Consider the following 24224-nt stretch of genomic DNA (forward strand, 5'->3'; position numbering starts at 1 on the left):
GGACCACGTCCTCGTGCCCGTTCCCTGAAGCCCATAACAGCGGTGTCCGGCCAGTTTCGTCGATCGAGTTCACAGCAGCACCCTTCTCAATCAGGAGGCGGACCACGTCCTCGTGTCCGTTCTCTGAAGCCCCTGACAGCGGTGTCCGGCCAAAACTACCTCTGCGATCGGCTGGAAATCCTTTCTCCAGTAACGCTTTCGTTATCTCCACCAATCCAAAATATGCAGTGAGATGGACTCCGGTTACATACGTTGGTGCGTTGCTGTAATAACTGTATCGATGAGAAAGGCTCATGGCCTGATTTGACGAATTGACCTTACCCTCGTTCTCAAGAAATTCCGGGATCTTCCGCTGAGCTTCCGGGGATGCTTCCTTCAAATGGTATCCCCAGTGTCTCGCGGCATAGCCAAAAAGTGGATTCTGTTTTAATCGTTCGTCAAACATTTCATTCGTCGGACAACAGCCACTCTTAAAAACATTAAAGGAGAGGTAGGTGATGCATCTCATTGCGATATCTGTTTCTGCGGCAGGCAACATATTTCGATGTTTCTCAAAGTATTCTTGTGTCGTATAGTGCACCAATCGAGTAACCCGAGACTCCTTGTCGACCATGACTAATCCATGGCATACCGCTATGATAGTATCAACGCGATGGATATTCTCTTCGTCAAGTTCCGAGTCGTTAGGCATCACAGCGAGACCATGTTGAAGCTCCAAAGTGGTAAGCGGCCGTTTGGCGCACGTGATCCATGAGAGAACCTGAATTGCAAGCTCTCGATGTCGCGGTGGCTGCTCGTTAATCCTCTTCATGGTGTGGTTGTAGGCATCATTTAACGCCTCGAGCGTATTGGCCTCGCTTGACTCTCCTTTTGCTTTCGGTCTGAATTTTCTCAATGCACCCCTTACCTCTCTGATTGTTGTTGTGTCTTGGAGGAAGCCGAAATAAAGCTCGACCAAGAGAAACCTAGATGGTTTTAGTAGAAGCAATCTGGTATCTTGGATAATTTAAGCGACACGTACATTCCTTTTGCCGCCTCTGAAATCGTCTTTTTAATTTCTTCCTTAACATTCTCTGGAACATTTAATCGAAGTTCCGAGATGTGACTCTCGAGATAACTTTCCACATCTTCGTCTTTGGCACGAATTTCGAGTGATTTGCGTGAAATGCACTCTCGGAACTCCTTCTCAACATCCAGAATGGGCCGTGAAGTCATAAAGATATTTAAGTTGGCCTTCGCCTGAATTTTGAAGATCTCGGGCAGGAGCTTCGTTCGACAATCATGGAACAATTCGTCAAGCGCGTCGAGGATGATGAACACTTTCGAAGATTGTGTAACCACCACGTGCAAAATCCTTATAAGATCCTCCCGCGAAGGACGCGTCTTTCTAACTTGGTTTTCGTGATACAATTCTCTGACTGCCGCTGGTAAAGATGAGTGGCCTTGTGCGAGCTGTTTCAGCAAACTGGCAACTAAGTCGTCGACCTTCTGGGTCCCTTGCTGTCGAAAGTTGCCATAAATGTAAGCAATTTGAATAGTTCTATCTCGGCTGTATCTCCTGCAGAGATCGTCGATGACAATAGATGTGAGAATTGTCTTCCCTGCTCCGGGAATCCCATGACAGAATAATGTCTGCTTAGGAGCATTCAGCCATGCCTGAAACTCCTCCAACTCCAGAAGCCATTGACCTGTACTCGGCTGTCGTTTGCTGATGAAGTCATGCTGCTGAGAATGATATTCAACGGGCGTGAGCCACCGAAGGATGTCATTATCTTCTTGGGTGTGCTGAATTTGGAGGACCTCTTCAATATCTTTTTTGGCATCTTCAACTCCTTTTTGGACCTCTATCAAAGAAATGAATTAAGTTAGGATCGTACTGAATTAAAATAATCGTGTTCGAACTAACCAGAAAGAAGTCCAGCGATCGGCTGCTCTGCCTCGACCTTGTTAGGCACAATTCGATACAGGAGGTCTTTCGCGTAGGCCGCAGCCGTCATTGCAGCATACCCTTGCCATTCTCTGTTCTTATGAGAGTCAGAGTAATCGCAAATGCCGCGGATAACAAGGCAGGGGAAATGGTTCATCAGCCCCGCCGCTTCCATCTCAAAACATAATATGTCTTCTTCCGCAGCAAGCCTATCTCTTTCTAAGGCGTCCTTCATTAAGCGGTTGGCTGAAGCAATTCGACCGTAGTGAATCGTTGGATTATCCTGGTCCTCGGGACGTTCAAGTCGTTGCTTTAAATTCGACGCATTGTCACAAATCCCCGCACAACTTCCGCCGTAGTCGAGAGGATGAACAACGGTAGATTTGTACAGCATGTCGCTCTTCGGATCTGGCTGTCCATATTTTTGTAGCAGTCTGGGGTTTTTCTTGAGAATACTTCTGATAGCATCTTGGATCTTGTGACCTTTGCGCTCATAATGGGTCTTTAGCCCACTCACTGCCGTCAGTAAGATCGGTGGAGGCTGGTTTAAGATCCCTGTGGATTTGAAGCTCTGATCTTGTATCTCTTTACCAAAATCGTATTGCAACACGGCGGCCTTTCCATTACTGGGCAAGCTTACCACGACATCCCCTAGACGTATATCATGGTGTTTGCTAGGTGCACCACCCCCAATGCCCACCATGAGACCGATTCTAATATTGGGGAAGCTGTGAAACATATCCTTAGCGACTCTAGCTGCAGAAGATGTGCCATATTCACCACCTGGTAAGACAGCAATGGCCACATTGTGTTTGCCAATTTTCCCTAGCGTATAATCATTGTGGTCATGAACAGGCACGGATTCTGGTGGTTCATGCTCTTCATCGAGGAATTCTTGTGCGGCAACGTACTCCGTACTGAGGGCGCAGATCCAGCCGACGGTGTAGTTCTGAGGATTAGACATACTCGCCGCGAGAACAGTTCGAAATCAAGGAATCGATCTTTCAGGAAGGCTGGTCCTCGTCGATGGATCGAGAGAGAACATACGGACATCGACAGTTCGGAGGATACGATCGTTAGGGCAATTGGGATGCTGTTCGCAGTGATCAATAGGAATAGTGGAATCAAATTAAGCCATTCAATAGATCGAGATACATATATGAGCCTATGTCGTTGCATGTTGAAGACGCAGTCAGGCTGGAGTCCAGCTGCAAGATGTTAGCCGTAGTCAGGGCGCCAGCCTTTGACGTGGCTGAATCTGCCTTGCTGGCATGGTAGCGAAGGCGGCCAGCACGTGATAATTCTCCGCTCAATGAAAGGAGTTCCCTGTATAAAAATCATCTGGGAAGTGCACTCAACGATGGTGAAAAGCTGTCCACACTGCGGAAAGGGGAGATTCCCATCATGTCAACCTTCATAGTGGGTGGATCTGCAATCAAAGGTAAAAGCGGCAGAAGGGAATGTTGGTCACGTGCTACAGTAAAGCTGCGATTCTAAAGGCCACAGGTATAGCGTCCCATGCAAATTAAGGGCAGCAAGTTATTCCCTAAATCCGGAAAACTCGAAGTCTGACATAAATGTACTCGCGCCCTTCGCTCACGTGACAAGATTAACCCTCGGAAGCGTTGTACACGCTTCGAAACTGTTGTCAAGTGCAAAGATCCAAAACGTCTTGCAAGTTTGCCGAGGCGTATGAAATCTGTGTAGACCTCTGCTCGGTGTGCTGAGGCAGTAAACGTCCCGTGTGAGGCGACCGTCGCAGAAGGGCCTCGTATAAAATTTGGTAATTAAGTGAAATGACAAATCACTACGGAGTACCCAGCGCCGCCATTCTCTCTATCACAGTACACGTTTCACGTGCCTCTATCGCTATGGCATAAGACATGAAGTAATACGTTGTTGTTACAAGGGGTTTGCGACAGTGCCACGCAACAATGCCAAGAAAACTGTCCGTCATTGGCCAACACGAAAATGAAAAAACACCAAAAGCCCCCCTCCTATAGTCCATCGCTGACGAACTGATAAATGGGGCGCCACAACCAGTGAAAGATTCAATCAGACAGTTCAACTGAAGGAGAGTTTGAGTCAGTGACCCCCAACGGTATCACTCAGTATGACATCAAACAATCACTGGCTGGAGCATTACGTTTACCCTTCTAGGGCACCTGGAAACTCAATGGAGCCAGGCCGGACAACCCTCTTGCCTCACCTATGATCTAACACTAGTGAGGTCCCTCAATTCTATCGGTTCGACCAAAACCCAGTGTTCAACTAAGTTTCGTCCTTGATAGGTCAACCACGATTTGGTGTTCAACTGCGTCAATTTTGAGGCAAATTCTGGCGGAGTAAAATTTATACTTGAATTTCTGGTGGAAATCACGTGGTTTTGACTTGATGTGCGTAACGCCAAGACTGTCAGTTTAGCCAATCACGTGAGATATTATTTGGCACTCTGATAAGACCCTCGAAAGGATTATACGCTTTCGTACGCGCTTCGAAACTATAGTAATCTGACGGTGCCTTTGTTAAATGGATGCAGGACTGCATACACATTGGGCTATGGAGGCTTGCCTATCTGACTATCTAAGGATAGTGAGCGACACAGTTACTTGTCTAGGCTGCCGCAGGCTACGGCACAGGCATGAATACAGTCTGGACAAAAAATCACAATTGCTCTGCAGATGATTTGCATTGTGCGAGGTGACAGGCGGCAGAAACTTGTAAGCTCCTCGAATTTCATCCACTAGATCTTGTTTATCTCTACGTTCTCTGCCACCATCGAGAAATTCGGAGTAATCTTCGACTTACACCTTCGACTAGGACTGCCTGCGAGGACCCGGCACGATTTTCGTGCTCGTAATCGGGCATCAGAAATTTACAGGGCCTCAGATTGCACCGCGTTTTTGACTTTCGTCACTCACGTCGTCAGTACCGAGTCATTGCGAAAAGATTGTCTGGCGTATCTCCCCGCGTGAGAGCGTTCTTACAATCGCAGCGGAAATCTATGGTCTTTCCCATCTTTTCTTCTATTCGATTCCGGTTACTCTGGAGAGTGGCGCATCCCCTCTTCTTTTCCTCAAAGTATGAGTTTGATTTTCATTCCCTCAAGTTCAGGATACTACTAACGTGTACCATTTCTTTCGGTGTCCACTTGTTTCACTCTCAGATCGATTGTCCTCAAACGTATTTGTCTTCCAACATTCGGCACCTGCATACCTGCGATTCCCTTGCGACGCTAAATACTCTTTTTTCGTGACCACACCTGCCACAGCGTGGTTTCCCAATCGGCTGCATCTGTTCTTCAAATATCCGTCTCGGCAGAAACCAGAAACCGGAAACCAGTTCGAGGAAAAGAAGGCAGGAGGTTTGTTTTGCTGTGTCAGTGGAGTCAAGTTCAACTCGGTCAGTCCAACGAAAAACAATCATTAGAGGGTGCAACTTGATATGCTTTTACCGAGTACTCGACCTCTTAGGACTTTCCACAGGCCGAGGTGGCGAACCAGACGGGAGATTGGTAGGTAAAGATATCAGAGTTTCTGTTGTAGACTCGACCTTAATCTCAACTCATTCCCTTCGACCGAGTACACCTCAATACCGCCCAACGACTTTGCTCATCTCAAAAGATCCTCTGATCCCATCGAATGCATCGTCTGCCATCCCCGCTTCTAGATGGAGCATGGGACTACTGATTCTGAATCGGCTGGTTTGGGGCTAATAACTGACAGTGGATCTACCTTCTATCCTGTCCCAACGCCGAACCAAATTGAAACAGTAGATTTGCACTCTTCTTTCCCGTTGGCTCCGGCGATAGTTCGGGAAAGATGGTACACCGAATCCGTTTTCAAAATGGAAGTGATGCTTCCCGAGACACAGAGGTTGGTGCATTATGACCATGTGTCCAGATCCTGGTTTCCGGCGGCAGTTTCGCCATTCAATCGAAAACGTGGTACAAAATTTCCTATTTCTGACTGGTGCGAAAGATTTCGCTCAGCATTCCTAATATGATTCCAGAAGGGAGGGTGTACAAACTTCTCCATCGCCCTCCGACCTGACTTGGCCCATAAGGTCCCCGATGACTCGCAAGGCCCTCGAGCTCAGTACATGTTTCGTAATGGTGATGCGCAAAAAACGTCGAAAGGGCCCGGCGGATGGGATGTCGCTATGGTGGCAAGTCCACTCGGATATCTTACACCCATTTGGGGAGCCAGCCCGCATGTTTGTTAGGACCTATGAGAAAAGGTTTGCCCGCCAGGCTACAGCACCAGTGACAGGTATATAGATAAGCTCTATTCTGAGCGCGCTCTTTCAAATTCAAGTTGTACGACAGAAATGGGACAGGAAAAAACAACAGAGAGCGACATCGGGACAAGGATTGCGGATACCAGATACGATTCAGATATGTCAGTCTGGCTATCTTGGATGAGGTTGCTTCGGAAACCAACGAGACTGTGGGAAACTGTGCCTAGAACTTGAGGTCGCCTTTGCTGAAAGTCTCGGATTCTGGACGAAAAATATTTCCCCCTCCCCCAAAACAAACTCCTTCCCGTCAGGTTCTGTATGTCTCCATTGACTTCGACGGTTTCCTTACTTTGCTCTCCTCGTTATATTGCAAATGACCCCCTCCTGCTGGACAAACCAATGGTTACAGATGTGCCACTCCTTATCCGGATATGTCAGCTCGATCTTATACCGCCTCAACAGCTCTGGAAGAACCTTTTGCATTTCGATCATACTAATATTGCGTCCGATACATTTCCTGCTGCCACCACCGAAATTTAACTCAAGGATGTTGTCCATTTGCTTAAGTTGGGCTTCCGGTGCGTCGAGCCAGCGCTCGGGTTTAAATTGGTCGGGGTCATGGAAGAACCTCGCATCTCGATTAGTTACCCAGGGGTTGATGCCGACGATGGTGCCGCCGGGGATGAAGTGGCCGTTTATTTGGACGCCTTCGGGCGGAACATGGCGCTCCATGAGCAATCCCACTGACGGGTGAATGCGCATAGCTTCCTTGAGGACGGCGTTGAAGTAGGGGAGCACAGCAGTTGATTCTTTGTAAGCGACAGGGGTGCTTAGTTTGCCCTCATGGTCGGCTGTATCGATTTCGTGCACGACTTTAGCCATACACTTCGGATGACGGCAGAGGTAGTAGATCACTGCCCGAAGCGCGATCGCGGTGGTATCGCTTCCTGTTCTATTGATTAATACTAAACGCGGGAGGAGAAGTAGCAGCTGCTGACTTACCGGCAAATACATTGGTCGAGAGGTGAACCACAATATCACGAGTGTTCATCTTGTCCGGGTCTGACGACTTCACATACGCCCACCGAGACAGCATGTCTCTTCCTTCGGAGTCAGCGTTGATGAGTTCTCCATCTCGCTTAATTGACGCTTGGCTATTGATCGCCTTGAGCGTGAAAACAAGAACCTGGTTCCATGTCTCCATTGCCGGCATCAATAGTGAGAAGAGCGGATTTCCCAGAAGGAACTTGTGATATTCTGGCACCTGCCCGCAGAGAGCGGCATACGTAAGCATTCCTTCGATAGCTTTCATCATACCATCCACATCCTTGCCTTGCTCGAGGAAGCCGAGTTTACTGGCAAAGGTCAATTCACCAATAACGTCAAATGCAAAGTACTGTAGCCAGGCACCAAGGTCGACGGGTTGCCGCTTTGCAGCAAACTCATCTAGCCGGTCCATAAATAAGGTAATGCAGGAATCGATTGCTTGTTCGGATTCGAGCAAATTTGGTAAAGAATACGCCGCACCAACTTTTCGCTTTTCAATTCTGTGATAGGCTGGATCTCTGGTGGAGAAGAGATTCATCTCAGGTCTCTTCTTCCACGAGATACATTGAATCGGATAAAATCCTGTCTTAGTATAGTTTTCTTTTATGTTGTAAAAGACTGGAATGTAGGATGGATCGGAGACAGAGACATGGTTGGGAGCAATTCGAACCAGCGGCCCATATTTCTTATGCAGCTCGATCGCTGTCAGGTGGGCTTTACCCTTCCAGACATCATACAATCGCCAAAATTTGGTATACCCGGCTGCCCTTGGTCCCGGAATGCTATAGAGATGCCTTTGAAATTTGTTCCAAAGTAAACGGAGCAGGATGAAGCCAGCTATGAGCTGTAAGGGATAAGAGAATATGACATTCGGAATTCGCGAAAGGATAGCTAAGTTCTCGTTACTTGTTGCTGGAGCCATCTTTGGATTCGGTAGAGGCTGCGTGTTGCCATCAGGAGAGCTTACCGACACATGCTCAACTTTATACGTCGAAGTCTCGTCTACCCTGGGTGTGAACAATGCGTCTCCCCTTGCCAAAAGCATAAAGATTCGTCCATCCGGCCCTTCGACGAAGCAGAACATCAACCTTCATTGGGAAAACAAGATCCACCTCTCCACTCGACCAGGAGCTAAGCATTGTGGGGTTGGGACCCAACATGAGGTGCTCGATCCGAGGAGCAGGACGAAGAAAATCGTTTCCTAATTACTAGCCCACGGAGCCAGTCAAAGGCGTGCATTTCTTCTCAGTCGGTGAAGGTACACAGATCGAACGCTTGCTTCATTTTCCACGGTGGCATGTATAAAATTTTTTCCCACCTAGCCTTCCTGTGAAGATATTGCTCCAATGCCAGCCTGAGCAACGTCGCTTCAGGTACAGTCTGGAATATGTTTTTCATAAACTTGCAGCATTTCGGAAGACGCACGGAGCAACGGATAACAAAGTTACGTATCGGCGCAAGCTGTGCGAGTCGCACAGGAACGTTATACCTTGAAAGATCGCCGGGGTCCTCACCATAGGTTAGAAGCTAGAGGCATTTGTGGGTCAGTGCGAGCCATGACATTGGACAGAAGTTTCGTGGGGAAAAGTAGTTCCCCTGAATGGCCATACGTTTGCTTGCAATTTGAAACTCTCATGACACCGGAATCAGCCATAAAAGACATGGGTTAAATTCCAGATTAAAGCTCTTTGTTTCCTTCTTGGCCTCCATGGATCACACCTCTGACAGCGGTAAAAAGAGGGATTACCTGCTGTATCCCACTTTTGCCATTGCTCTGTGAACCTGAACATCCTCATGACTACTATGTGTTGAACAATTGGTGACCTATCGTTCGCAACAAACCAACTCGTTCTGCGACACTCGCTCACTAGGCTGTATCACCATCGATAGGCAACAGCGATGACGTACGCTGTGTAGATATAGAGATGGGCTCTATCCTACACTCGTTAGGAGAGCCAGAGCATTCCTTGACATTATTGGTCTCGGAGTCTGGAAGTTCATAAGCTCGAACATGTTCCTGGAACGTCATTGCTGAGCGAAAAAGGTCTTGAAGACACAGTTGCCGGTACTGAGAGTGGGTAGGAGGCGCCTCCGCCTCTTCGTTATCAAGAAGAGGCATCGGAAGTCGCCTCCCAATCTCGCTTAGGCCTTGGAATGGTGTGATTGGTTATGGAGACACGGACTGTGGTGTTGAGTTGTAGGAACCTGTTAAAGACTACTTCAATCGTTAGTATATTGAGGGCCCTCCATTGACGTACGTCGAGTGGAAACACGACGATCATAATGCTGGTTTACCAAGCCTTATTTAATGGGTGTTTGATGTTCTTTCTTTTCCTGCAACATCCACAGAGACGGAAAGAGACTTGTCGAAGAGGACGCTGACTTATGACCGCAATCGTCTTGCCATTGAGTCATTTGAAAATCTGCAAACTTTCAAGCATTGGCTCGACAGTGACCTTCTCCTCATGACAGCATTCCTCGTTGGGAGGCTTTAAGAGGTGCTGAGAGAGAGGCGCCTTCAATCATTCCTAACTTTGTCGGTATAGCTGTGGGACCTTTAATCAGCTCTGCGTTTGTTCTCATGGCAGTTGAGCTTAATGTTGGCCTTGCGAAGCTGGTCGATAGTTTCAACAGGGTCTGTGTCCGATGCATTGCCCTGTCATCGCTCATGTGCTTCTTCAGAATGGATCCTGGTGTAGTGATCGAGGTATATTCCTCACATAAAGCTCTAACGAGCTGAGCTGCGCCGAAAAGTTGCGCTCATAGTCAGCATCAGCCACCAACCGCATTAGCTCTCCGACAACGCCAACGCGAGTGGTTATTGAGGCGCCAACTGCCATCGTGATAGAGACGATGCTGTCCGTTAACGCTAGAATCTTACCCAGCCCAATGATCCGAAATTGCTGCGGACTAACTGCTCGGCTCAAGCGAATGGTGGCTGATGACAGCTTTTGGATTTTCTCGTCCAGACCAGCGAAACACTGCGGCTGATAGCCTCGTTGAATAGCCTTGTGCCAGTGAAACGCCAGGCGCCACTGTTGTGTGAGAATCACATCTGCAGATTGCGTCGAGATGCAGCCATATCCATCACAACCGCTTGTTGAGACATTAACATCGTCGATCGCATCTCCTCCGCATGAGGTCGTTGCTCGGATGAGGTTACCATCATCATCATATATGATTTCGGCTTCGGCCAATCCTGACGCGGTAAAAAGTCGGGTCATGGAAAGTAATAGCTTCAGAGCCCTCCTATCGAGCTCTGCAAAATCCACGGGGAAAAAACCATTCCACGAGTGCATTCGAGACAGTGGTAGCGAAGGACTAAGCGTCAATTTCATGGCCTCGTGACCTTGACGCCCTAGAGTAGATGGGTACCTAGCCAGCCTGCGACGTCGCCATCCGAAGATAAAGATCGTAGCCGACTCGGTAACAAAGAGTATGTGTTCCAGGCGCAGCATTCTCGCGACCTCGACTGAGTCTGGCAAAGTTTCTATCATATCCAAGAGTCCAATAGCCTCCGTCAGGTAGGTAAATGCGCGATTATGCTGGCGAAGGGCGATATAGGCCATGAATAAGAAGGATGACACCACCACCGTGTCGAGTGAGGGCTTTTCCGAGAAATCATAATTCATCTCATTCGTTCTTCGGATCATTTCAATTGTCGATGCGAGAGATTTCAGCTGTTCCCGTTCCAGCCCTGAGTTCAAGTGTTCAGCTCGAAACTGCCTGGCGCGGTTCATCATGATAATTGACAAGACCAGAGTGCGGAACTCTACGTCCTTCAAGTGGACTTCGTCGTCGAGTTTGCGCAATACAGTGTCTAGGTGGATAACAGGGTACCGTTCGAAAGACTCGGTAAAAAATCGAGCGACTTCGGCAAAGAGCGTCTGCTTTGACGACATCCATGGCAGAGGGTCGGTCTTGAAGCAAGGGTGGTACTCCAATCCGGTCGTATCGTTCAGCGTTTGCTGGGCATTTTGAGTTGATTCGGCCACCAACGCCCAGTCAACCGGAACGGATAATCCAGCGCACCAGGCTGGAGCCGAGAGTGTCTGTCCGGGCCTCGATTCAGTTTCAGGCGCGTTTGTCGGCAAGGTGCTACGCGCCCAATCGAGCCCGGCAAATTCCTCTAGCAAGACCTGACAGACTTGATGCGCTCCCCGTCGCTCCCGATACTCGCTCTCAAAAGAAGGTTGTGGTTGTATGGATGAGGCAAACCCGTCCGAAAAGAGGTACCTGGATGCCGCATCGTGCGGTTCGGGAAATGTTAAAACATCATGGTACGAAGTAGAGGAGTTTCCCGGCCAGAGGGAGAACGATGGGTAAGTAGAGTCGGGATCATTCGCAGATATGTCCGTCCCACATTCATTGACGGTGTTCTGACTTATGAAGTTGTTGAAATCCGGTACGGGCTCGATAAGAGGCGACCCTGTCCAAACACAATGTTCCGTCTGAGTATTGCGGCTGACCAGATCTTCCATAGTGTCGACGTGAGTATCGCTGGATTGCGACCAATACTCACTGTTCCTAGGTTTTGCGTATCCGCGTTGGCTTTTATTCCCAGGGTGTTTATCTGCCCCATTGACCGATGAGGTGGTCGAAAGTGATGACAAAGTGGGACTGGATCCCTGATGCTGGCGCTCCTGCTGCGCGGCTCGAAGGGCTCGCAGTCGACTAAATACCTCACAATCTCAGATCTATACATATATATACCATTCGAATCTCCATCTTCTGCGATATCAAGATTGACTCGACGCAGACGATGCAAGTCGTTGATCGAGCAGATACAATATGAGTGGAGTTACTCACCTCCCCGTTCTAGGGCCTCGTGGCCGGTGAAAACTGTCATAAGTACATGCGATGTTGCTCTTAATACAGCGCTGGCACCTTGTATTCGATGTTGAGATGCGGTTCGAGTTCATGAGTAGAGAGTCAGTCGGAGGGCGAGAACACTGCAGATCCCGAAACAAGTCCAACAGTCAGCATACCCGTTCACGACTTTGAGGGGCCTGCACTAAGATGCGAGACGTGTTTGTGAGAGCTGGCCCATACCTTCAGCTTTCGAAAGCGACAGGCATCACATGCTCGAACACCGGCTATAGGATTGAGGTCCATTTTTACATTCCGCTGCAACCTAAGTTCACAATCTCTTTAATGTTTATCTGGGGTTCTCTTTGGATTGACTTGAGAGGATCCACAAGGGATGGATATGGACGAAATGAAGACATTACGCAGAAGCTCGCTTAAGGATTCAGGCATTTATATCAGTTCATAGCCTGACCCCGCTTCGTTCCCGCGTTCAGTTAGTCATTGGATTAAACTTTCCAAGGGAGCAGAGACCCAAGAGTGTCAATCCAAGGCATCCGCTTAACATACTTATCTAGGATGGCCCGTTGGGGAAAGTCGGATCTTAGCAAACGAGGGGACATTGCTCGATTTATGCACAAAGCTAGTAGTTGTAGTTCGTAAGGAAAAAAATAATAAGACTATAGCATGTGGAATCCCCTTTGGGGGGCAATGGGACCTGACCAAAACGTTATACCAGGACAAAATATTTCCTGGATGCAAGGAAGGCGTTAGGATGTAGGAAAATACACCGTGTCATACCAAATCTTTTGCCTTTCAATCAATCACCGCGCCTGCGACGGCCAATGCCCCCCTAACCAGGTTAGGGTCGAGGTCGTGACTTGACAACCGCTTCAGAGCTGCTAGAGCTGCCGCTGTACCGGCAGCCTGGCCGGTCGCCATCGAAGGACTCAAAACACGAAGCGCCGCCAGGGCCTCATGGGTCGCACTGATACATCGTCCACAGGCAAATAAATTGGTTGCCTCGAGCGCCACCAGCGCGCGTAAGGGAACCGTGTAATATTCGCCATCCCGAAGGTGCTGCCACTCCGTGCTGGAGGAATCGGCCTTGTGGTTCTCAATGGAGCTAGCATTGCAGGCGATGGCGTCGGCATGTTTCCTCCCCATCAGCAGGTCTTCGGCAGTGATTTCGTAAAGGCCGACAATTCGACGCGTCTCGCGTACCCCGATGTGGCCAGCGATCTGGGCCAGAAAACACCCTTCGTAGCCCGGAACGTGCGGATGCAAAAAGGATTCGATAAATTCATCCACCTGTTTCCGACCTATGAGCTCAGCCTGGGAGAGGAAGCGGTTATCTGTCCCTTTAGGGACCTGAACCCGGGTTGCGATGAGGGAGCGCCAGCCAGGGCGATGAATCATGCTATTGAATGAAGGGTTGCGCCGCTGGTTGAGCTTGATGTGGCCTGTATCTTGCAGCTTGTGCCAGAGGTCGACGACAATATCGTTTGCGGGGGCACGACTCTCGTCTATGCCAGCCACCGAGAAGACCAGAGACATGGTCTGCGTGAGGCCGTCGTGCTGGCGGCCCATTACAGTGGTGATACCGGCAAGCCGCGCCACTTGAGCGTCGCCCGTCGCGTCCACAAACATCTTAGCCTGATATCGCAATGCGCACCCGTCCTTATTGTAGAAGATGGCCTCTCGAAGCGTGCTCTGCTCGCTCACCACAGCGAGGAGAGGGGAGTAGGTGAGAACGTCGACGTTAGCCGATTCCAGGATTTCTCCGAGCACGATCTGCAACTGCTCGGCGTCGATGGGGATCCAGCGCTTGCAGAAAAAGTCGCTGCAACTGCCATTCCTAGAGCACAGCCTATGTAGAATCTCAGAGACAATACCCTGGACGATGATCTTGTTGGAATTTCGCGCGCATAACCCGCTTATAGGCAAACCTGTCGTGCCGTTTCCACCAACAGACGGCAGAGCCTCCACAAGTAACGTCCGTGCCCCGGTCCTGGCCGAAGCGACGGCAGCGCACACGCCGCTGAGCCCACCGCCGACCACGATCACGTCGTAAGTGCCGGCTTCTTCAGTTGGGATGACTATCGCGCCTTTCTTGCATTGCAGTTTCTCTTCCTGCTCGTTAAGACTAGCTTTCAAACCCACCATGTTAGCAAACAATCTATTTCCTCTCGTCTGTATTGCAGTTAATTGGGGGGTCATTCGCGGTAGACAAATGGGCTCAACCTGCTCACTTACAATGGCGATGGGGTGATGCACTGGTTTTCCAGTTTTCCAGGTTCTTTATTTCCTTTCTTGTGTTTTTGCAGCAAAGCTCGGGCGCGCTGAAAGACAATTGCCAGCGTTGCTCCTGATGGCTGGCCCTTGACAGTCCTGATCACCGTATTTGAATCCGAAGAGAAATTGTTTAGCGACATACGTCAGGACGTTAGAACTGTAACCTATGCGATACTCGCCAAGGAGCTCGTTATGCAGTGAGGACCTGATGGGTGTGGTGTTCACTTACACAATCATCTCTGGTTGAATGTTCACCTCCTGCGACGAGCAGCAAGTTTCGAGAATGCTCACTGGAAAAGCCGACTCATCTAGGCCACTCACTCGGTAAGGTGGATGCACCACCGCCGAGCTTACTGCCGAATCATGCCCTTTCCAAAAGCGTTGACGACTCTCGGCGTCTCGCTTGCTTCGAGCTCGGGCGCAAGCTCGGGCGCAAGCTCGGCGCGCTAAGGACTTTATGTGGAACCCTCTGCTGATCTTTCAGTTCCATTCACAATCGGCCTGGCGTGGGCCTATAACATGTTCCACTATATGAATGGGAGCAGGATGGCTATCCGCATGCCAGGAGACTTTCATTCACCTGAAATTTTTCAAGTACTGTGGATTCCATCATTATCTTCGTTCAAAGATCGACTGGTCGACGCTTTTCATCGGTATTACACGAAACCATGTCATCAGACGTGAAGAGCGTCGGCGACAGCAAATGCTTAGAAGTGGCTGTCTTGCAACGACCCAACTCTTCCGCGGAACATGGTCTCGAGTCCAAGTTCGTGCGGCTAGCAGAGGACTCAGCCAGAGCCGCGGAGGCTGAGCATCGTCTCGGGCTTGTAACCAGTCTCAAGACCTACCGAAAGGCTGTCGCTTGGTCAATTCTGCTCTCGCTGACCGTGGTGATGGAGGGCTTCGACACTTATCTCTTGGGCAGTCTTTTTGCCTATGAGCCCTTCCGCCAGGCTTTCGGTGCCCCGCAACCAGACAACTCTTACCAGCTCACTGCAGCATGGCAGACGGGGCTTTCCAATGCGCCGCGAGTGGGCCAGATTCTTGGGCTGCTACTGAATGGCGTCGTCGCGGAAAAAATTGGGTACCGAAAGACGATGGTCGGCTCCCTGGCTTTGGTCATGGCATTCGTCTTCGTCGTCTTCTTCGCACAGAGCGTCGAGCAGCTCCTGGTTGGGGAGTTTCTCTTAGGTATCCCATGGGGAGTGTTCCAGACTTTGCCTGTCTCATACGCTGCAGAGGTGTGCCCCACTCACCTACGAGCGTATCTGACCAGCTATGTCAATCTCTGCTGGGCGATGGGCAAATTAATCAGCGCCGGGGTTATGCGAGGGATGGTCCCCAGGACCGATCAGTGGGGGTACAGGATCCCATTCGCACTACAATGGGTTTGGCCGATTCCCATCATCACCGGGGTTTTATTCGCTCCAGAGTCACCGTGGTGGTTAGTCCGCAAAGAACGTGTGACCGATGCGAAGAAAGCCCTGGGTCGTCTCACCGGCAACAAATCTGCTTCCGAGGTCGATCTCGACCAGACCGTCGCGATGATGATCCACACCAACGAGGCTGAAAAGGAAATTGTGGCCGGGACGAGATATCAAGACTGCTTTAGAGGCGTCAATCGCCTACGCACCGAGACCGTGTGTGGAACGTGGGTAATCCAAACGCTATGCGGCTTTAGCTTGATCCCTTACTCGACCTATTTCTATCAGCAGGCCGGGCTAGATGCTAGCAAAGCTTTTAGCCTCTCTATCGGAAATTCGGGCATCGCCATCGCGGGGTTCTTGACGTCGTGGTTTCTCATGCAGTGGTTCGGGCGGCGAACTCTTTACCTGGCAGGTCTGGTCTGCTTGATCACTCTGCAACTTATCATCGGCTTCCTTTCCCTTGCCGGCAAAGAAAATTCGGCCGCGCTGTGGGCTATCGGCTCGATGCTACTCATCGTCTCCTTTTCGTACAACTGCACTATCGGTCCCGTGTGCTATCCACTGGTGGGAGAATTGCCTCCTACGAGACTAAAGACGAAGACGATCGTACTCGCCAGGAATGCGTACCTGATCGTTGATATTATCTCAAACATTCTCATTCCTCGCATGTTGAACCCCACAGCCTGGAACTGGGGAGCAAAGTCGGGCTTCTATTGGGCGGGATCCAGTTTTGTCTGCTTTTTGTGGGCATTTTTCCGCATCCCGGAAACAAAGGACAGGACATATCAGGAATTGGATATGCTCTTTGAACAGCAGGTGCCGGCGAGAAAGTTCCGGTCAACAACGGTCAGATCATGATTCTGAATTCGACACGGTATAATGCCGCAGATGATGTTGGACTGGTAATTTTAAACTACCAGGAAGACATGCCATCCTCTCGCGTCTTCAATGGGGGCTTGTTGGGTTTTCGACAATGATGTATCAGTAAACCTGTCTCGACCAAAGAATAGATATAGCAGCACTTATTTTCCTTTTGAATGCATCTGGCCAATGTCCAATCCGTCCCACTGGGGAGACATATTTGGAATCTCAACTGTGAATCTTATTCCTTTTCGAGCCCGTATTGATATCTGTCGCAGTGTTGTATGTGAACTACTGTCTCTCAAAGCTCCGATGACCTCGTATTCGATCGATAACTGATGGTTTATGGCTCGCAAGAGACCGTACGCGTAATTTGTGTTCTAACATAATGGAATAGAAATGCAGTAGCCATGCTCACCACGGCAAAAGGGATCAAAGATGACGACGCCGATACCTCCACTAAGCCCACAGAGGTTGTTGGACACGCTTGATGCCACAACAATAAGAATGTCCGGTGTACACAGCGCAACAAGGATTTGATGAACGAGTCGTTTGAATGCCGGTTGCTATGTCAACGATGTAGGAAGGAAAGAACTATACGGCCAAGTTGATAACAGGTTTGACGATGAGCATTAAACAGGCATCCAGGATAAGGAACACGAATGTGAAAATAGCAATGGACCTCACTCACGGCGTATGGTATGTGCAACGTCCGACGCTATCACCCACGGGCCCAGTGGATTTGTTCTTGGTCATTCGCTGTCTCCTGCATGCTCACTACCTCACCCGGCGCCGTAAGATATTCTGCAATCATGTTTCTGTCGATGACGATGACAGACGCATTCGGGATCGTCGCGATGCAGATGCGGTCCCTTGCTATATTTGGCCACATCGGCGGGACATCCATTTCATAGGGTCTTTGGTGTGAAGCGATGTACCGCCACCCATGATGCCCAAAAAGGGGGAAGGTCGGGTAGCCGACACCAGAGACTTTGGCCTACATTCGCAAATTATTAGCTATTCCAGGGCCGGAGCAGCGGCGCCATAATCTTTTATGTTGGTCGGGCAGCCATTTCACCAGTGCGAGCATAACGCCTCCAAGCAGGAGGAGTCGACCAATTGAGAGGGACTTGACTAGGTCGGTATACACTAGAAGAGACCCACTCGGATGTTAGAAAATGAGTTTCAATGGGCGGGTACATGGGATGACGACAAGGAAAAGGGAGCGAGAAAGGAGTGAGCCCGCGAGAAATGAGGTGGGAGAATCACAGCCTAAATCTCATAATGTGATCTGATTAAACCCCGCACCTGAGAAAGGCGACCCGAAGACATCCACATGTCCTGAGGAAAGCCAGTTCTGCGGTGTCGCGGCCAGGTTTCTAAATAATTTTCATGGTCGAGTTAAGCGAACTATTCTGGTCAAGTTTCTTCCAGACCACGACTTACCACAAGATCCATCCTCGTCTATAGTCTATACCAAAGATGCATATATCTATTTACTTCCTCATTGCTCTGTCCCTGTATCTCCTCTTCAAGGTCGTCGTCAATTTCCTCTTCGATTATCGTGCGGCACGTCGCGCGCAATCCCTCGGCTGTCACCCGCCGCCCGTCTTTCCTGGCGAAGACATCATCGGCATCTCCAACGCGCGACGTTTCCTCCAGGCCGACCGCGACAAGCGATTCCTAGATATGCTTCGAGAACGCTTCCATAGCACGAGCGCGAAAGAAGGCCGCTCGGTGACCACTGTCGGCTACAAGCTGATGGGCTCGAAATCCTTCATCACCATTGAACCACGAAACCTTCAGGCTTTACTGGCCACGCAATTTAAGGATTTTGCTCTGGGCGATGTTCGGGCGAGGGATCTCAAGCCGCTGTTGGGCAATGGCATTGTTGGTCGCCACTTTCTCTTCACAGCCTCCCCCGAGAGCTCCGGTAGTTTCCCATCACCCTCCTTCTTGACTTAGAGCTTTCATCGTGCCTTACAGCAAGTCTAGCGCTTACAACGTCTTCTTCAGTTTGCCGCCGACGGCGTGCAATGGGAGCATTCTCGCTCCCTTCTGCGTCCCCAATTCGTCCGAGGACAGATCAGCGATCTCGACCTCACCGAGCGTCACGTTCAAAATTTCATGCTCGCTATTACATTCCGTCGTGACGGATGGAGCAGCTCCTTTGATATCATGCCGCTCTTCCTCCGTCTGACAATCGATTCCGCGACCGAATTCCTCTTCGGCGAAAGTGTGAACAGCCAACTGGCGGCTTTACCCGGCTACGAGAGGTTTGCGGCACGATCGAGTGCGCTCAATGAGAACCGGTTCACCTCGGCGTTTGACACTGCGCAGGTGTATCTGGCCAAAAGCGGTCGGTTGGGCCCGCTGTATTGGATGGCTCACAACAAGGAGTTCCGTGATTCGTGCCGAGCATGCCATGATTTCGTCGATCACTTTGTGAAACGGGCTCTCGAAGCCAAATCCAGAGTCCAGTTCTCGAGGCCATCCGATCCTACGCATGAAAAACGGCCCCAGAAAGAGAGATACATCTTCTCGCATGCCCTGGCTCAACAAACCGATGATCCAATTGAGATGAGGGACCACCTCATGAACATCCTCCTGGCAGGCCGAGACACGACCGCTTCGATGCTCACCTGGATGTTTCTGCTATTCGCTCAGTACAATGGCATCTATGTGAGGCTCCGGCGTGTGATCCTCGAACATTTTGGGACCTACGAGCGCCCTCGAAATCTCTCTTTTGCCGGACTCAAGGATTGCTCCTATCTCCAGTGGACGCTGAACGAGACGCTGCGATTGTACCCTAGTGTGCCGTTTAATTCGCGGCGCTGCATCAAGGACACCACTTTACCACTCGGTGGTGGCTCAGACGGTCTATCTCCAGTCTTCGTGCGCCGGGGCGAAGAAGTAAACTACTCGGTCCATCTTATGCACCGCCGGAAAGACATCTGGGGCCCTGATGCGGACGATTTCCGTCCCGACCGGTGGCAGAACCGGAAACCTATCCACGCATTTGAGTAAGCATCTACATTGGTTCCTCCGTTTTCCTGATTTACACCCTCCCTCCCTCCTCCCCCTTTGCTTCTGCAAATACCAACTCGGACTGTTTGATAGGTACCTCCCCTTCAATGCCGGTCCTCGAATCTGTCTTGGCCAACAGTTCGCGCTGACCGAAGCCGGATATGTTGTCGTGCGCTTGGTGCAACGGTTCGAAGCCGTCCAAGCCCAGGAAGGCGTCGGCATGCCCGCAAGAGGCGAGCCGGTCAGTCATGCGTTGACACTGATCAATTTCCCGGCCCACGGCGTGACAGTGAGGGTGAGGGAAGCCACGGAAGGAAGGTTTTAGGATTCTTAAGATATGGAGGATGTTTGGAAGATGTCCCAGGACAGAGGGTGTTTGCTTTTTTTTTTTTTTTTCTTTCGTGGTAGGGTGCGCCAGACTTCCTAGAGTTGACAAGAAGGAAGCATCAAGCATCAGAACAGAAGTCATCCCGTCCGGGACAAGCATCCAGACAAGACACAACAGAAACCCAATATACAGCGTTGTGAAGGCCTGGACGGTCTCGAACAGTGTTTTCTGCGGCATGGTAAAACGTCTCAGCCACCTGGTCGGACCAGCCAATGGACGGATCCACTGGTTCAAGCCTTCTCAGACTCTGGGTTGTCGTGTGATTTCGACAAGGTTATCTCAACTGAGAACATCGATGCTCATTTGATAGCCTTACTTCCAGGCTGTCTTTGCAAAGCGTATCTTGTGTTGACCTGTTGTTAGCGCCAGGCTGCAACATGCTGTCGGGTGGTTGTATGCTAGGCTACAAAACCATTGACAGGTTGCAACACAGGCGGCAGCGCTGACGGACACTGTTTAGATAGGTATATACATGGGCTCTATTCTGCATTCATTTGGAGAGCCAGAGCACACTCTTTCAAGTCAAGTTGAACGAGAAGTCTGACATCTTGCCTCGAAGAGCAACAGCTCTCTCCTTCTCACGCACTACCTGCCGTTCCTTCGCCTTCCTCTCTTCCTTCTTCGGAAGGGCCTCTTCCACCGTACGCCTTGGGAAGGTGAATAATTCATCCTGGTCCTGAGACTGACCATAAACACATCACACAAGTCTTGGGCTGTACTTTGATAGCATCTAATACTGGGAAGAATTGAGAAGCATCCGCAGTCTGGAGATGACTGCTTATAAAACTCCCCTGGATAGTCGATGATGAGAGAGCATACGGCTTTTTCGGAGCGATGCGCTGACGAGAATCAACATCAAACGTACTAAGGCTGCCCATCTCTTATAATCTCCCCAGCAGTGTCTCGATCAAGCTGACTTTCTTTGAAACTCAATCACGGATCCCGCGTTCCCAAGCTCTCACCATCAACCTCTGGTAGAGGGTAGCGGTAACGCAATCATGACGGACGATCTCGGAAGGTTGCGATGTTCAAAATTGGGCAGGTTCGGACAGTTGGACATTGGGATGTCTTGGGATCATGTCGGTCACATTCTAAAGTAAGCACTGGATTCAATAGGTGCTTCGAATGTCAGTAGTTGTACCCGTTCAAACCTATCTACAATAGTTGCAGAAAATAGGTTGTCTCAGTGACCGTAGTAACACTCGTTAGACTCGGACTTGAATGTTGCTTTCTCATCTCAGTGATAGAAACATTAGTTGACCATAAAGCCAACAAGTTTATCATCATAGTCCGAGTATACGACTTTTTCTCTGCCCCTTGGAAAAACATGATAGATGGATGCGGCGAGTCGGGTTGTTATTTATTTCGATGTTCAGTGCCAAGCCAGGGATTGCACCACCTGACTCACCTGTCATGCGCACCCAATTGGCCCTTGTTGTGCGAGCATTGTCTGGAGGTACTCAGCGCACCCAAAGGGAGGCTTGCCAGACGTCGTCAACGAAGGAAGTGGCTATGAGGGCGAGGGTTCAAAGTCAAAATAGGCGCCACAACGCCAGGAGAGTCTATGCAAAGTGCGAATCGAGCGACAACGAGGTAAAGAGCCCGCAAATGACCAAGGTATGTGAGCGCCTCAATTTTGATGTTTTGGTACCTCGATTGTATGGATCTACTAGGGTTTTCCAGGTACCTTCGCTCGCACAACAAAGGCCAATTGGGTGCGCAGACTCTGAGGCACCCAAGCCGCAAGCGGATTTTCCAGGTAACAACTTTCAAAACATCCTGCCGCAGTATCCTCAAGTGAAATTTCAGCTTATCCCAATGACGCCAATGGCACCTGCAATATCAGAGGCGAGGGCCCAAGGCACAGCTCTACCCGCTGCTGTGATTTGAAAGATCCGACTACCGTTATACGAGCACTCCTGGAAGAAGTCCTGCAATAACTAGATGGTATAGGAAACCATACGGACGTGTTCTCTGGGCTCGATTGCCTGGATTATCGTCCTACGTTGACAAATAACCAGAGAATGTGAATCCAGAATCGATGATCATGGTACTTAACACGAAGAACGCAACTGATCAGTTTTCTGCCCTCTTTGCTGGCGATACTTGGGATGAACCTTAAAGAAGGTAAGATTAACATACGAGGGTCATCTCCTGTGGCTAGACATTTCATGGTCATGAAGGCTCCTACCTCATCATGACAACATGATGAACTGCGACAAGGACTTTTTAACCAGTCCTATCGACCAATATACCGCTATCCCCTCTCGACTCGATAATGGAGTCATGGAGTAACCATTCATGAGAATCTTCAACGTTTTTCCGACTAATTTTTTCCCAGCCTCTCCACATTGCCTACATTATGGGCGATTTGGCGACCACGTGGAGTGGCTAACTACACCAGTCACAATCATCACCACGGCAGATCTTACGGAAGACTTCTAGAACTAGGTCATAGATTATATGCAAGGTGATATCCACCCTTCTGGATCCGAGATGTACTTTCTTTGGCAGTACAATGAAAAGGGAAAGCTGTGAAACTCATCACTGTAGTATTGACGAACAATTTGGATAGATCGGCCGAAACCAACTAGAATTGCCAGTGTCCTGTTCAATTTCAAAAGTAGAACTCTCCTTGATGATGGGTGGAAGGCTGGACCTACTTTCAGGAATTGAACTGGTCAGGGTCCGTGGCAGAGATCGTCATTCCTGGATTTCCATCCAGGTTGACCCGGAAGAAACACAAGGGCATACATTATTCGGTAATAGTCGGGGGAGGATCGATACAGCCTGGGCGACATTGCCGGGCAGCAGCAGACGTCCATTCGCTAGTTTCTCCGGCGGAAGAGCGCAAAAACTACCTGCTGATTGTGAATCCGCCATCAACTCGAATATCGGCGCCATTGATCATTCCGCTTTCGTCTCGGCACAGAAACTCTATTGCCTGTGCGATTTCTTCCGGCACACTGAATCTTCCCGTCGGAATTTGGGCAAGATGTTTCGCTCTCTTTTCTTCATCTGCCCATGCCTTTGCGGCCAATGGTGTCCATGTCACAGTCGGGCTTACAGTATTTGCGGTGATGCCCTTTGAGCCCCATTCACTGGCCATGCATCGCGTGTGTCCGATGAGTCCAGCTTTAGATGCGCAATATGCTCCATGTCCATCCAAGGCAACATGTGCTGCTTGAGAAGCGATGCTGACAATTCGTCCTGGTGGCTTTTGGGGTCCCTTAGATTGGTAAAGATGGAAAAATGCATTGCTGACAATGAAGGGGCCAAGGAGGTTGGGAAGAAAATTCTTTAATGCCTCATCCGCTGAAGTCTCTTCGAGTGGTTGGACCGAGACATATCCGGCAGCATTAATCAATATACATGGGAATGATTCCAGCTTCGCAATCTGACTGAACGCATCCTTGACAGAAGGCTCTGAGGTGATGTCGCACTCAAATGTATGAATTCGTTCTGCACCACCAAATACTGTCTGCAACGTATCATTGACTCGAAACGCCTCAAACGGAGCGTACAGCAAGACCACTTCAGCCCCAAGCTCTCGAAATCGCAATGCCGTCGCAGAACCGAGGCCACCTGTCGAGTTAGCACGGCAGACGAGGCCAAGAATTTCTTACCAATGCCACCAGCAATGATCGCCAATCGCCCAGAATATGCCATTGTTGAAGATTTGACAAAATATGGTGGGTGCTTTCACCGAAAACATAGAGTCCTCGACCGGGAAATCCGCCGCTGGGGATGGGTCCATGGCTTGGGCGTCCGCCGCATTGATGTCGCTATTGTAGTAGCCATGGCACGTGATGACATCCCCTGCCCTCCCCGACGTCGATTTTCTCCTTCATTCTCTCTCCATTCTGGCCTTCCCACCGGGACTCCGCTGCCTCAGACTATTTGACCGACTTCGTGAGGAAATATTTGGGACATCTTTGAAAGCAAACACATGGAACATGTGTTTGATGAAGATCTCAACTATTCTCCCATCCATTACATTCCCGAATGGTTGATTACTTCGGTCTTCTCCACTTTTTACGGCAGAGTTCAAATACGTTCGACCAAATGGTGATCCCCTATAGCCCAGTGGTGAGTTTCTTGATTGTGAACTAGGCAAATGGAAGTGGAGCGGCCGTTTAGGCATTCCTCGAATCTCTCTCGAAGAATCATTGTAGAATCTGAGCGGTGAATGCAAACCACAATTTCT

At 49.8% G+C, this 24224-nt stretch overlaps 7 protein-coding genes across 7 annotated transcripts in view; 2 read left to right on the forward strand and 5 right to left on the reverse strand.

The window, feature by feature from the left end:
- Z518_06746 (uncharacterized protein) overlaps positions 1-2891 on the reverse strand; it is a gene marked incomplete at both ends in the record, with an annotated part of 4526 nt that extends 1635 nt beyond the window's left edge. Inside the window, 3 exons of the mRNA XM_013414876.1 lie at positions 322-965; positions 1022-1844; positions 1907-2891. Coding sequence (XP_013270330.1) covers positions 322-965; positions 1022-1844; positions 1907-2891 — 2452 coding nt within the window. The remainder of the gene's footprint in view (positions 1-321; positions 966-1021; positions 1845-1906) is intronic.
- Positions 2892-6511: 3620 nt separating this feature from the next.
- Z518_06747 (uncharacterized protein) lies at positions 6512-8135 on the reverse strand (the record flags this gene model as incomplete). The annotated part of the gene is made up of 2 exons (XM_013414877.1): positions 6512-7113; positions 7169-8135. The coding sequence occupies 2 exons, from the start codon at positions 8133-8135 to the stop codon at positions 6512-6514; spliced, it is 1569 nt and encodes a 522-aa protein (XP_013270331.1).
- A 1756-nt stretch (positions 8136-9891) lies between these two features.
- On the reverse strand, positions 9892-11694 carry Z518_06748 (uncharacterized protein; the record flags this gene model as incomplete). Its single annotated transcript, XM_013414878.1, has 1 exon — positions 9892-11694. One exon carries the CDS (start codon positions 11692-11694, stop codon positions 9892-9894), a length of 1803 nt encoding a protein of 600 aa, XP_013270332.1.
- Positions 11695-12835: 1141 nt separating this feature from the next.
- Positions 12836-14185, reverse strand: Z518_06749 (uncharacterized protein; the record flags this gene model as incomplete). The annotated part of the gene is made up of 1 exon (XM_013414879.1): positions 12836-14185. One exon carries the CDS (start codon positions 14183-14185, stop codon positions 12836-12838), a length of 1350 nt encoding a protein of 449 aa, XP_013270333.1.
- A 797-nt stretch (positions 14186-14982) lies between these two features.
- On the forward strand, positions 14983-16599 carry Z518_06750 (uncharacterized protein; the record flags this gene model as incomplete). Its single annotated transcript, XM_013414880.1, has 1 exon — positions 14983-16599. The coding sequence occupies one exon, from the start codon at positions 14983-14985 to the stop codon at positions 16597-16599; it is 1617 nt and encodes a 538-aa protein (XP_013270334.1).
- Positions 16600-18084: 1485 nt separating this feature from the next.
- Z518_06751 (uncharacterized protein) lies at positions 18085-19954 on the forward strand (the record flags this gene model as incomplete). Its single annotated transcript, XM_013414881.1, has 3 exons — positions 18085-18492; positions 18619-19625; positions 19723-19954. The coding sequence occupies 3 exons, from the start codon at positions 18085-18087 to the stop codon at positions 19952-19954; spliced, it is 1647 nt and encodes a 548-aa protein (XP_013270335.1).
- A 2920-nt stretch (positions 19955-22874) lies between these two features.
- Positions 22875-23686, reverse strand: Z518_06752 (uncharacterized protein; the record flags this gene model as incomplete). The annotated part of the gene is made up of 2 exons (XM_013414882.1): positions 22875-23602; positions 23644-23686. The coding sequence occupies 2 exons, from the start codon at positions 23684-23686 to the stop codon at positions 22875-22877; spliced, it is 771 nt and encodes a 256-aa protein (XP_013270336.1).
- Between the last annotated feature and the right edge of the window lie 538 nt (positions 23687-24224).

This window comes from Rhinocladiella mackenziei (genome assembly GCF_000835555.1).
Source record: "Rhinocladiella mackenziei CBS 650.93 unplaced genomic scaffold supercont1.5, whole genome shotgun sequence".
Classification (NCBI taxonomy): domain Eukaryota; kingdom Fungi; phylum Ascomycota; class Eurotiomycetes; order Chaetothyriales; family Herpotrichiellaceae; genus Rhinocladiella; species Rhinocladiella mackenziei.